Source organism: Grampus griseus, assembly GCF_964374135.1.
Source record: "Grampus griseus genome assembly, chromosome: 7".
NCBI lineage: Eukaryota > Metazoa > Chordata > Mammalia > Artiodactyla > Delphinidae > Grampus > Grampus griseus.
The window spans coordinates 54,235,010-54,249,369 of record NC_139001.1 but is presented as its reverse complement, the minus strand read 5'-3'; the positions used below and the strand labels follow the sequence as shown (position 1 = coordinate 54,249,369).

General features: G+C 36.4%; 1 protein-coding gene across 5 annotated transcripts in view; it reads right to left on the bottom strand.

Moving 5' to 3' along the window:
* TTN (titin) overlaps positions 1-14,360 on the bottom strand; it is a 281,676-nt gene that overhangs the window by 167,869 nt on the left and 99,447 nt on the right. For all 5 annotated transcript variants that reach the window (XM_082658166.1, XM_082658171.1, XM_082658170.1 and 2 more), the window contains exons 88-107: positions 13,978-14,256; positions 13,171-13,458; positions 12,781-13,059; positions 12,389-12,667; positions 12,021-12,299; positions 11,138-11,425; positions 10,714-11,001; positions 9,872-10,162; positions 6,680-6,967; positions 5,994-6,086; positions 5,588-5,873; positions 4,625-4,808; positions 4,328-4,417; positions 3,964-4,231; positions 3,595-3,855; positions 1,768-1,977; positions 1,483-1,560; positions 1,352-1,378; positions 879-938; positions 486-569 (exon numbers count right to left, since the gene is read on the bottom strand). In XM_082658166.1, coding sequence (XP_082514292.1) covers positions 486-569; positions 879-938; positions 1,352-1,378; positions 1,483-1,560; positions 1,768-1,977; positions 3,595-3,855; positions 3,964-4,231; positions 4,328-4,417; positions 4,625-4,808; positions 5,588-5,873; positions 5,994-6,086; positions 6,680-6,967; positions 9,872-10,162; positions 10,714-11,001; positions 11,138-11,425; positions 12,021-12,299; positions 12,389-12,667; positions 12,781-13,059; positions 13,171-13,458; positions 13,978-14,256 — 4,200 coding nt within the window. The remainder of the gene's footprint in view (positions 1-485; positions 570-878; positions 939-1,351; positions 1,379-1,482; positions 1,561-1,767; positions 1,978-3,594; positions 3,856-3,963; positions 4,232-4,327; positions 4,418-4,624; positions 4,809-5,587; positions 5,874-5,993; positions 6,087-6,679; positions 6,968-9,871; positions 10,163-10,713; positions 11,002-11,137; positions 11,426-12,020; positions 12,300-12,388; positions 12,668-12,780; positions 13,060-13,170; positions 13,459-13,977; positions 14,257-14,360) is intronic.

Genomic DNA, 14,360 nt, shown 5'->3' with positions numbered 1-14,360 from the left:
TTCCTTAGCTTAAAAAAAAAAAATCAAAGATATTCTAAATCATATTTTTATAACAAAATAGTGAATTTTAGCGTAGTTAACAGTGTAACTGGGAAAAAACACAATCTATAATTTTAAATCTGACTATACACTAGTATTTTTTATTTCTATAAGCTTCACTAGAATTTGACTGTATTATTTTATTGCTTTATGTAGTAGTTAGGAAAATATGAAATGTGAAATCAGTTTGCCATTAATGCTTAAGTGATTCCTTTAAAATAAAATATTTTAATATTAAGCATCATATTTGTTTTTTTTTCTGATGATTTTCAGACTTTAAGGCACACGTCTTACATATTTAGTTAATACTTAAGAGCATATAATTTACATTTTGAAAGGCAATTCAAACTGCTGACCACTAGAGGGCCAACATGTTGCATTAAACAACATTTTCCAGGTCTGTAATAGTTCTATATTTTGACATTTAGGTAGATAACATATAATACCTTCAATACGTTTTGCTGGTGGTTTCTTTTCTTCAGGTGATGGTAGCAACAGGGGGATGGGAGGAACCACTGTATGAGGAATTTCTGAAGAAAATAAATGTCATCATAAGTAACATAGTTTGGTTTCTTATTTTGTGTGAAATATGATGAAAAGTCTCATGCATTTCTTTCAGTACTTCAAAGGTGTTATAGCAGAAATTCAACAATCAGAACAAACAAAATTAGCATCTATTTAAAATTGTAACTACTCTTTTGCTTTGATTTTTAATTACACAGTGAAGAATATGATGAGAAAGAATTTGTTCTTGCTGTATGCTATGGTTTGGCATTGGTAACTTCCTAGTGGTAGGATACTGCAGCTTCAAGTCCAGGGGTCATGGTGCTGGATCTTACCTTCTGGAGGTACTGCTCTGATAGGCATGGTTGGAATTGGAACTCTGGAGTCAGGAATATCTGAAAAGGGACATTTAACAATGATAAGCACCGAGAGACTGAAAACACAGATATTTATTAGACAACTAAGATGTGTTTGATTGTCAGGCATTTCCAACAGCAGAATTTAACATATAGAAACAAAGATATTAAGATTCTTTTGTAGGCAGACACACATGCAAATTTATTCCCTGTGAAAATTTGTTCTACGGCCAAACTTGATCCTAGATATCAGCTGAATGTGACCTCATTATCTCTAATTTCCCAAACTCACAAAGCCTAACATTGGTATTATTTTACTGAAAATAATTTTACTGAATAATATTTTACTGAAAAAAAGAAATAATATTTTTAGACATGTTAGTTTGGCTTCTATCATTTACAAAATTACACTGAATGTATTGTAAGGATTGATTTTTTTTTTTTTAACTTACCAGGAGGCTTCATCTCAAGTTTGATTTCTGCAAAAGAAAAAAAAAATGATATTTTTTAAAATTTAGAATTGTCTTGGCAGGCTACTTTGTTTCCAAGATTGCACTGTGATTTGAATGTGGTGTTTTCTGACCTTTGGTTGTTAAGTACAGCTCTGCTGTACTTCTTGCTTCACCTCTGGGCTCCAGTCGAGCAATTACTGAATAGACACCTAAGGAAAAAATCGTGAAATGTTTGCTTTCTGATATGTTTGTAAATAATGCTTCTTTATTTAAATATAGTATTTATTTATATTTCTCTTTCCTAAAAAAAGTAATCTAGATAGAACTACAGAGTATAAGCGTAAACTAGAGTAGAAATAAATAAAACAGGCAAAGTTGAAATTATATAGTCACAGGGACACTGTCAATTAAGTTACCTTCGTCATCTGGGGTCACGTTGTGGATGGTCATATAATGGCAGCGACCGTCATTCCTGAAGTTGTATTTCTGGCTCTCGGTCAGTTCTGTTGGTCCTTTGTACCACGTTACAATGGCGTCATCGAAGGACACTTCGCACTCGAAGGTGGCAGACTGATGCTCACTCACCACAATGTTCTGTATGCGCTTCGTAAACTGAATTGGTTCAGCTGTTTAAGTACAAAAAGAGTTCAAATTTAGATTGTTTGGGGAGGAATTTCTTTCACTGTGCTTTCCCCACAGATGTTTAAAGTCTCTTATCTTTTTATCCGATTGGAAAATAGCAGAAAAAGGCTGAAAAGATAAAACAAGAAGAAAGTGCACTTCTTCGCATCAGTAACAAAAAATTATCCCAACACTTAAGTGTATTCCTACAGGATCAATGTGGGAAAGTTTAAAGAAATCCCTGAAAGTCCTTACAATATCTACATGAAGGCAATAGTCAAGCGTGCTTATAACCCAAAAGTAATATTTAAACTTTAAAAATGTTAGTGAAATGGGGGCTTCAAAATAAAGGGAACATAAACTTAAATTTTTACTGTATACTTCTCATTCCCCTTTGAAATTCTTTCTTTCCTCTGTAAAATAATTCTGCTATTCAGGATCTAGAATTGTTTATTTTTTGGCTTGTATAACTTTCCCTGTAAAAATAATTTCAAACTCAGTAGGAAATCTGCACTTCTAAATTTCAAAGGATTCATTTTGAAGAGTTCTGAAACCTGCTTTGCAAGCACCCGTGGGCAGGCATGAAGTCCACCCACTGGGAATGGCAGGGTATGTAGCAAGAGAATAGGCTGGCGTGGAGGTCCCTCTGCAAAATTTTATCTGGGAGGCTGGGATTCAACGTACTGCAGTATCATGAATAGCTTAGATGTCATATGTGCTCTGGTGAGCTTTTCTTTGAAGGATCGTATAAAAGGAGGCAATTATTTAAAAAATGATAAGTGGTTTCAACTGGATCCTTTAAATGAAAAGAGATTTAACATTGCTTAACTTTAAAATACAACCAGGCCTTGATATCCACTATAAAGCAAGTCAGAGATGTTGAAATGCTTATGTAAATAAGTCACATAGTTATTTCAACAGCTATAAATGGCAACGCCTGGAAGTAGAGCCCATGATTAGAGCCAAATGTTGCTGAATGCAGTCTAAAGGTTTAGGTCTTTAGGAAGTAAATATTGTTGCTCCTAAGTCCTAGCATTCCACTTCATTTCAGAGATTCGGAGGTTGGAATATGATCTTCCTATGAAACAATAATTTTTGAAAAATAGCTGCTAACACATCAACACATCACATATGTTGTTAATTTTATCTATAAAGTTTCATACAGATAGAGTCAAGTTGATTCCTGTAAACAAAATGTCAGCTCCTAGCCAAGATCCTCAAGATAATAGGCATGAAATCTGGTCCTTTCTAAGATTTATTTCTAGAATTCAAAATCATAGATGTGAGAATTATGGCATTTAACAGAATTGTAAAAAAATTACTGAATTTAGCATAATTATGAAATTTAACAGAAATAAGTGTTAGAAAGTCAAGTCATGGTTTAGACTGAAATCTACTTCAGGTCAAAAAGAACTATGCAGCAGAATCGGCACTTACGTGAATACTTCCGTTTTGATTTCAAATGGATTTTGAGACGTGAGTGAATGCTATGAGTATGTCTGTTGGGAAATGAGACCACACAAGCGCTTTAAGATACATGTGATGGCAGGGTTGCAGGGGTCCTGCACAACATTTGCCACTGACCGATGCTGTGATAACTCCAGCCACAGTCTTTCACCCACCTTCAATTCTGAGCTCTGCTGAAGTTTCAAGGTCTTCGTATTTGCAGGTGTACTGACCCTGGTCCTCTGCTCGAACATCTGCAATGATCAGCTTATGGACTTTGTGCTCCACTTCTGTTTTATATCTACCTTGGGGTTTAAGGATTCTGCCATTTCTGAACCATTCGGATTTTACATTTGGCACAGAAAACTGGCAAGTCATGGTACAAGTCTGGCCTTCTTTCAAAGTAACATCCTGAAGATGCCGTTCCCAGGCAGGCTCTGTGGGTATGATACAATATACATTTTGTACGATATCACATGTGATGTACTCAGTAGTAAATTCATCTCACAAGTTTTTTTTTAAATAATAAAACTCTTTTTCCTTACCAATTACAGTTAGTTTAGCACTAGCGATGTGTGGACCACACACCAATCTATAATTGCCCTGATCTTTAAGTTGACAGTTTTTGACTCTGAGGGTATGTTGATCACCATCAATGCTTATTTCAAATTTATCACTGGGTTCCAGTTTTTCAGTCCCTTTGTACCATGAAAGCTTGATTTCTGGATAATTAATCTTAATGTCAATTTCAAACACAGCATCATTATCTTTCAAAACTGTCTGATTTTCAATGTCCTTGATCAAAGTGACAGGCTAGGAGAATAAAGAATTAAAATGCATTAGTCACTCCTTCCCTTGTAATTCCCAATAATAATTTCTTCATTTTGTGATCAGCATAATTCATTTTACCTCTGTCTGTGACAGCCTTTGCTGAATAAATGATACAAGTTCCTCAAATTCCTTTTCTTCCTTCTCTGACTTCTCTATTTCCTCAATTTCCTAGGGAGGAAAAAAAAGCATAAGTATTACATATGGAATAAAATTTGAATTAGAGGACGAATGATTATATTTAACCTCCATTTTTGATGCTGCTTAGGTTATATTAACTATCTTATACAACTGTAGGGTTCTGGAAACTCAAAAGGCGTATGTTAGACGTTTCAAGTGTGAATTTTTAAAGATGATACTATATATAAAAGATCATACCAATCTATGTGTCTCTTCTACTTGACTTTGCTTTAGCATTTCAAATGCTTGAAGAAGACCCCGGAAGTCAGTGATTCCATACATGCGGGCATATTTTTCATATTCTTTTGGATCAATATTTTTGAGAAGTTCCAGGATATCAATTTCCTCTTCTTCCCCAGCTCCTTTCTTTAAGGCTGGAGTCCTAAATGAAATAAGAAATAAACGTGAATCACCTGTCTTCTACTTATTTTGAATTGTCTATCATCATTCAAAGATTATAAATGTAATAAAATTTTTTCCACAAAGGAATAGTTTTGTGTCCTTTATTTAAGAACTACTAATTTTACCATGTTAACTGTGAAACAAACAAACAAAATTGTGGGTTTGGAGGTGGAGTGGATTAAGATCAGACTATAGTCACAAAGTATGGAATTTTGATCAAAGAGTTTAAGAAAGGATAACAAAAATATTTTTGTAAGCTTTACAACAAAAGAGGCTAATGAAAGAATTATAAGGAAAAATAATAATAGCCATGGAAAGCATCAATAAAGAATACATATATCATGAGGAAAATATGTAGAAATTAAATGTTGATTAATTGATTAACAGTGATGTTCAAACATAATTGGTTTTGAAATTATTGGCAATTATGGAAAATGTTTAAAATGGTTGATCTAGAAAGCCATTCAGAGCAAGAGAAATTACACATAGAAACAAAAATTTCATGCCTAGACACACAGGTTTCTCTACAGGCCATTTCCTTTGTTCAAAATTTTAATAAAAATTCGCCTCATTCTCAAAATTTTCTCAAGATTATTCAGAAACTGATGTTAATGCACCACTAACTTCCACTAATACTGTGTATTCGCTTAGCTGTTTCTGTTAAAATGTCTATATGCTAATGTTCTTTCACAATCTGAATCTTGGAGGGGATGGTCCATGAATGGAACACTACCGTGCATGGTACTTTATTGAACTTACTTTTTCAGCATTGCTCTAAGATCTCCTTCAATTTTCTCTTGTTGCTTCCTTTCATCCACCTGTAGATTAACATTACTTTCAATTTCACCATGCTTGTTAAATGCGACACATCGGTATAATCCAGAATCGGTTTTTGTGGTGCCTCTGATCTCCAGCTTTGCTTCACCATCTTTCTGGTGGATAAAAATTCGACCTCCTTGGCTCAGTTGTCTCCACTTCCCTTTTGTCCACTTAACATTTGGAACTGGATCACCTCCAACTTTCGCAATGAATATTGCAGTGGTTTCTAAGGAACAATGAAAACAAATCAATAAAAATTTAATTTTCCAAAACCAGTTTTTCTGAAATGAAATCAGCAGTAAAATGTACAAGACAGATGAAGATGTAATTTTCATGAAGTACTTACTTTCTACAACTCTCATACTCTGAGGTTCTGATATGAAGAAGAGTTTTCCATCTACTGCTGCTTTCTTAGCTGCTGGGACGGCAGCTGGTTTGTCTAAAACAACACGTTTATATGTTTTTTAAAAAAACCACAATTACCTTCAAATTGTAATAAATAATTTCCTTTGAAAAACAGGCTTTAAGAATATGGCAATGTTACAAATATTACACACTCTATATGAGAGTGGACTATAGAAGACAAAGCAGTTTCATAGACATTTATAACTAGTTGTAGCTATTACATGCAGATTGAACTGCAATCACATTAATCGCATCAAGTTTTATATTTCTCAACTTGGTTTTATCATATAGATTTCCTTTAGGGATATGATATCAGGCTACCTTATGTCACATTATTACAGGATCATTTTTGGAACTCCACTTAGTTACATCCTTTTGGATATGGTGAAAAAAAGGTCAAGAAGTGTGATGGTGAACTTGGGGTACTTTCAGAAAATTTGTGTGGAAATTATTGCCACTAAATCACCTAATATTTCAATTATAATAAGGAGACTATAAATTGCAAATGAGCAGTAACTGATAATTCTAAAAATCTAATTCCATTCTTACTTAAACTGTAATAAGCAAATAAGCAAATAAACACAAGCAGTTGACTTAATCCAAATAATAGTTTTGAGGTGTCTGTACCTTTAATGGTCACTTTTGATTTGCAAGTGTCACTTCCAGCCACGTTTGAAGCTTTGCACACATAATCTCCCGCATCTGCTTTAGACACATCCTTGAGTTCCAGCACAGCAGTCCCATTAGCAAAGCTGAAGCTGCATCTGTCTGAGGGCTTTATTTCCCTGCCAGCCTTCAACCACTGGATCCTGATCGGTTCTGATCCCTGGACGTGGCAGCTAAGCTGCACGAATTCTCCTTCACTAACTGTTACTGGAGTAGGGTGCTGATCAAACACAGGTGGCTTCTTAGGTGCTAGAATTAGAAAGGGATTTTCATGAGGAACATAAAAACAAAAAAATATTAAACTCCAGAAAAGAAACAAGTTTTGCCTCTAACAGGTAGCACTGGTTGCTATAATAGAACTGAATCATGTGCCTTTGTCTCTGAAAGCAATAGTTACATGTGTTGGATTTTATAAATAGAAAAAGGTTTAAAAACAAGCAAAGAACAGATGCCATGCTGCCCATGAGTTACCCAAGCATCTGTGTTTTGCAAACATTAGGCACTGCAAACACTGCACTGGCCGTTCCTATAAATTTCGATGTCATATAGCACACCGTTGATTCTCTCAAACCTGCATGCAGCTGTATTTTCACTGAACCCTAAAAACGAAGGGCCTGTTGGAGAACTCTGCTCATGATATACAATGTTTGCTACCCTCTGGGAAAGAAAGCCAACATTTGAGTAACCATGAGCCCACATGTTAATACGTGATTTTCTCTTATGATCATCTGTAGCTATTATATGCAGCTACAGTAGCATTTAAAATCCAACCTTTGCCCAAAGGAATGAGGCGTTGAAGCTCAGTGCTCAAATGAAAACCCGTGAAGAAGATATCAGTAACATCATGGGAAGGCCATGTATAGCTTGGTGTTATGTAATGATTTTATTGAATGGTTCTGAGACCTACATATAAGGAAAATAAGCAATATTCATGATTGCAAAGATGAAAACTTCTGATATCTATTCATTTTTAAACTCTATGGATAAAAAGCCTCAGAATTCTATAGAAAGTATTTATCTACTCAATGTAAAACCATCATGAATGGTTAAGCATTCATTCTTCATTTAACTAAATGTTTTAAAAATCAAACGCATTTAAGTACTATTAAGTGAGTGATGAAATTAGAATTATAAAAAGTTAACTCAATGACATTAGCTTATTAGTAATATTAATCTATTGATGATATTAACCTACTGTCTGTGCACCCTGACATGGCCAGCTAGATCATCAGAGTTTGTAATTAACTCCCAGTTGTTCAAGGAAGTTAGACTGTAAAGTGATTTTGATGAACTGTCTCATTATATGGATGAAACAAATGGGACCTAATGAAACTTAAAAGCTTTTGCACAGCAAAGGAAAACATAAACAAGATGAAAAGACAACCCTCAGAATGGGAGAAAATATTTGTAAATGAACCAACTGACAAAGGATTAATCTCCAAAATTTACAAGCAGCTCATGCAGCTCAATAACAAAAACACAAACAACCCAATCCACAAATGGGCAGAAGACCTAAATAGATATTTCTCCAAAGAAGATATACAGATTGCCAACAAACACATGAAAGGATGCTCAACATCACTAATCATTAGAGAAATGCAAATCAAAACTACAGTGAGGTATCACCTCACACCAGTCAGAATGGCCATCATCAAAAAATCTACAAACAATAAATGCTGGAGAGGGTGTGGAGAAAAGGGAACCCTCTTGTACTGTCGGTGGGAATGTAAATTGATACAGCCACTATGGAGAACAGTATGGAGGTTCCTTAAAAAGCTAAAAATAAAACTACCATACGACCCAGCAATCCCACTTCTGGGCATATACCCTGAGAAAACCATAATTCAAAAAGAGTCATGTACCAAAATGTTCATTGCAGCATTATTTACTATAGCCAGGACATGGAAGCAACCTAAGTGTCCATCGACAGATGAATGGATAAAGAAGATGTGGCACATATATACAATGGAATATTACTCAGCCATAAAAAGAAACGAAATTGAGTTATTTGTAGTGAGGTGGATGGACCTAGAGACTGTCATACAGAGTGAAGTAAGTCAGAAAGAGAAAAACAAATACCATATGCTAATACATATATATGGAATCTAAAAAAAAACAAAGTTCTGACAAACCTAGGGGCAGGACGGGAATAAAGACGCAGACATAGAGAATGGACTTGAGGACACGGGGAGGGAGAAGGGTAAGCTGGGACGAAGTGAGAGAGTGGCATGGACATATATACACTACCAAATGTAAAATAGGTAGCTAGTGGGAAGCAGCTACATAGCACAGGGAGGTCAGCTCAGTGCTTTGTGACCACCTAGAGGGTTGGGATAGGGAGGGTGGGAGGGAGACACAAGAGGGAGGAGATATGAGGATATATATATATGTGTATAGCTGATTCACTTTGTTATACAGCAGAAACTAACACACCATTGTAAAGCAATTATACTCCAATAAAGATGTTAAGAAAAAAAAAAGAAAGAAAAGTTATATGGATGAAGCCATTATGGTTAGAGGATCAGATTGAGAAGATCTCCTTAAACAATACAGTCTATTTCTTTGCCTCAAGCTATGACTGTGTATTCATAATGATATGCAACATCTTTCCACCCATTTTTTTTTCTTTCTGAGCAAATTTTACACTTTTGTATGAGGTTAATATTCATTTATAGGCTAAAAGCTTTGGGCAATATATGTCAGACAATAATCCTTTAGAAATATCCTTAGAAAAGAGAATGTTTCAGAATGTGATAGAACTCATAATAAGCAAAGGTAATGCAATATTCAATGATGAAAATTTTTAAAAATTTCAAAACAAATGTGCCTCATAAAAATTTATATGTCACTTATGTATGAATTTCAAAGTAGACTTAGACTTCTAACTACCTGAGAGAATTTCGAGATGTGATTTACAAGCTAAGGTACAGTCCATTTATTATATGACACCTACTTTCCTGGGCCACATAATTAAATTACAACTAATGTATATTTTTTAGTAAACATATGTGGAATTGTGGCAAGCCAATTAAATAATATATATTCACATCTGTTATAACTTACTTGGTCGAGATGTCAGAAGAAACACACATGGCTGTCTAATAAGGCAGTAAAGAAAAACACATCATGCCAGGGGCTCTGAAGGTGACTTACCTTTGATGACGACTGAAGATGTACACAGAGCAGAGCCTGCATCATTCCACACTTTGCACGTGTACAAACCAGCGTCGTCCATGCTTGCCTTCTTGACTTGCAGCAGAAGTGTGTTATTCTTGAATGTGATTTCACAGTTAGACGTTGGATGGATCTCTACGTTATTTTTGTACCAAGCGACAGAAATAGGCTGGGAACCAGCAACACGGCCCTCGAGTTTGAAAGAGTTCCTTTCTGTTTCTTCTACTGTCTCCGAGAGTTTTTTAGTGAAAGTTGGTGGAATTAGCCGCTCTGTAAGAAAGTTCAAGGATATATGAAGTGGAATCCAGAAGTAGGTTACTAATAGGAGGCTTTTCAAGAAAGAAAAGTCATATTTTAAGTTCAAAGTCAATGCTGACCAACTGAATACACCATATCAGTGTAATGTTCCTAAACATTTTGGCCTCTTTCCACAAGCTTATTTTATTTTTAAATTAAAACAATTTTTTTATTTTACAGTGGCATATAGTTGATTTACAATATTGTGGGGTTTTTTTCTTTTATTTTCACAAGCTTATTTTAAACTGTTCTCTGATTTATGGGATGGATGATAAGAATAACTTATGGTCATTTACAGAACCAGATATTTGTTAAAAAAAAAAAAGAAAAAAGCGGGGGAAGGAGTGGTCTTAGGGTTATGTAGGATATATAAAAACTTAGAGAAATACAGATTTTAAAAGATCACCTTTTCTCTAGAGAAACTTATTTCTTCTGAAACATTTTTATGTCAGTGGTTTAAAAATGTGCTAAATTTCATCTGTCCTAATAAAACCGCACCCTTAGGATGTGATATACAAAGATACCTTTTATATTGAGCTGAGCCATGCAGGAGTCCTCTCCCACTTCATTGACAGCATAGCACGTATACTGTCCAGAGTCTCCTTTGTCTACTTTCAGGATTGTCAGGTGGGCACTGTTTTCCAGATAACTAATCTGATAGTTTCCGCCACTTTGGATCTGTCTGTTGTCTTTGGCCCAGGTGACCTTTATTGGTTGTGTCCCAGTCACATGGCACTCAAAGTCCGCACTGTCTCCCACCACAGCATCCACAGGGGCAAGAGGGATGTCAAAGAAGGGCGGGTTCTTCCCCTCTGAGAGGAGAGCAGAAAGACATGGTTTCAGGCTCCATACCTGACCATCCCAGTTCACACAAATCATCCTCCTCTAATTTCAAATTTGGTTATAAAAAATTTAACTACAGAAATAGAAATTTAAGAATCCACACACCTGTGAGAATGAGTCTGGCACTGGAAGAAGCAGAACCTATAGGATTTGTAGCTGTGCAAGAATACTGGCCTGTAAAACTCCGATCTGTTTGAAAAATATTGAGAGTGGCTACATTATCTAAAAATGATGTTTGTACATTGGGGCCGTCTTTCAATGGCTTGCCATCTTTAAACCAAGACACCGAGGTAGGTTCTGATCCACTGACAGCACACTCAAAAACAACTGGCAGCCCGACCGTTTCTTGAACATCTCTCAACTGTCGAGAAAACGACGGTGGAAGTTTTTCCTCTGTAGGAATAGAATTAAAGTAATGAATACTTCTGGACATTTTGAATTTACTGAATAGTCTTCTCACAATTATTGTTATATAAATAAGGGGATTCCTATAAAAATATCAGGAGGTATTCACATATCCTGAATTAACTTGGACTCAAAGAAAAGCAGGTAAATTTTTGGAGCAAAAGTTTTACTTTGATGCCACGCTGACGCACGGTAGGTGTAAAAATATGTAAGCCAGCAGAGAAACTGATTGGCTTAAGGTACATCTCTGGCATGTAGCAGATTTTCTTACTTTTTAAGACTGCTTTCTAGCAATCTGCATGAGACACCCATGGGTGGAATTTAAAAAAATATGGTTACTCATTTTTCTGAAAGATTTAATTATAGAGACAAATGATGACATGATCCTTCCAACTGAAGATTAGTCATTTTATCTCTCTGTAAAGGTGATCAAAAAAGAGAAACTGCTAATTTGTAGGCAGAACTACTTAAGAAGAAAGTTTTGCATTTGGGAAGATTTTTCCTAAAAAGAAGACCCTCGCCAGATATTTTAAATCTTGTTCAAAAGAAACACATTCATTCACTTAAAAAATATTGCAATCACCTTGAACAGTCAGGAAAGTTGATGAAGAAACTTCTCCCACACTGTTTTCAGCCCTGCAGATATATTCTCCACTGTCATTACTATCAACCTGGTTGAAAACCAGTGTAGCAACATTGTTCCTAAAATGCATTTTGTAGGTAGTCGTGGGTCTCAATTTCGTATCTCCTTTATACCAGGACACCCCAATTTCAGGGGTCCCAGCAAGTTGGCATTGCAAAGAGGCAGAATCTCCAATGGTCACCTTCACAGGCTCCAACTGCTTGACAAAATATGGTGGTTCTGCAGCCAAGAGAGATAACCAGTCATGAAGGAGACATGCCAGGATGGTTATTTGTATATAAAGATACGAATGTGCAATCACAACACACCTAATATCAGGATTTGTGCTGAACAGGAGTCTTTCCCGGAAGCGTTTTCAATGTAGCAGTTGTACTGTCCTGCATCCTCCACTGTGCTGCTTGGGATTTCCAGGATTGCAGATTTTTCAGTTGTGGTTATATGACACCTCTGAGAAGGAGTTATATTTGTGCCATTTTTCTTCCATGTAACTGAAATGGGAAGAGTTCCAGTATACGTGCCCTCTAGGATCAGGGGTTTTCCTTTCTCTAGGCTGTAATCATTGAGCTTCTTCACAAATTTGGCTGGGGCTGTAGCAGGCAAATTGAAAACATGAAATAAAGCACATACACACACAGATACAGGCACACCTATTACTTCATGTATATTAATTGTAAAAATGCAGAATGGCAGTCAAACAAACCTTTTACATACAGATGTGTTGTACAAGAAGCTTTGCCAGCTTCATTACTAACAATGCAGGTATATTCTCCACTTTGTGATGTATCTACATCAAACAGCTCCAGTTCAGCAACTGAATCCTCCAAAGACACATTACATCTGTCCCCTGGTACTAGTTCACTGCTACCCTTGAACCAGCTGACACTGAACGGGGGTGTTCCTTTTACAAGGCTTGTGAAAGTTACATTTGCTCCAGTTAAAACATCCATGGGATCAGGTTTCTGAACAAAAGATGGTGGTTCTAAACAAAAAAGCACATACCGGAAAAAGTTTACTACTTTTGAATTCTGATGACAAAAATGTTGAATAAATAATGAAACGCAATTCTATTTCGCTGTTATTTTTAGCTGACCTCTCACAGTCAAAGGAGCACTGCACTCATCAGAACCAGCCACATTAGTAGCTATACATGTGTAGTCGCCGGTGTCCGAGTCTTCCAGCATGTTCACAGTTAAGGCACAAGTGTTATCCGTCAGGGTGGTCTGGTACTTCCTTCCACTGCTGATCTCGTTTCCTTCATGGAACCAGGAGACGGAGATTGGAGGTGATCCATAGACTTTACACTCCATTACCACTGAGGAACCAGACAGACCATTTGTCTCTTTCAATTTTCTTGTGAATGAAGGAGGCACAATTCGGTCTGAATGTGATAAAAATCAAACAAACAAGGACATCAGTTATAAAATGATTTGAAGAGAGAATTATTGTCTTTTTGATGGAATATGCCTAGATCCATTTGGCTCTTCTGTGAGGATATCACAGAGTCCCCAGTGGGGTCACACCATGGAAAGCCTTGAGAATCAGTGGACAAGACGTGCTAGTTGACTTATTAGGAATTTTGGTCTCTCTTTGCTGTGAATCATTATGTGGAGAATTACTCCAGCATAAGTGACAGTAGAAGACTACATATCCTTATTCCTTATCCAGGGATTAAGTGTTACTCCTACCACCCTGAATTGTGGAAATTCCTCCAAAAGAAAGGGATAGAACTTTTGGACTTGGTTTCCTTCTAACTCTATAGGTCTATTACCTCTGACTTTGCTGATTCAGAGGATGTCAGACTCATGTCACGCTGTAGAATGTGGAGTTTCTTATACACACGTATGTAAACCAGGAACTATACTATAATAACAGTGAAACAAAAGCCCAACCAACCAACCTGAAACATGAACTGAGGCTGTGCAGCTGTCCTTGCCCACAGGGTTTTGCACCTCAAAACTGTACACCCCACTGTCACTGGGGGCCACGTTAATAATCTTAAGGCCAGATATTTTGTTGAAGAAGCTGATTTTGTATTTGCTATCACTTGTCAGCTCTTTTGCATCCTTAAACCACTTAGTAGTGAGTTCGGGTGTGCCAGTGACCATGCACTCCAAGGTACAGGTGTCTCCCGTGGTCACTTTTATGGATTCTGGCTTTTCGACAATTGCTGCAGGCTCTGGAACGAGATGTAAATTGTTTTCAAATGTTAAAATCACATTGAAAAACTAAAGAAGACACGAGTACTGGTAAGCGCGTGCCTTCTATTCATGATGACATTCT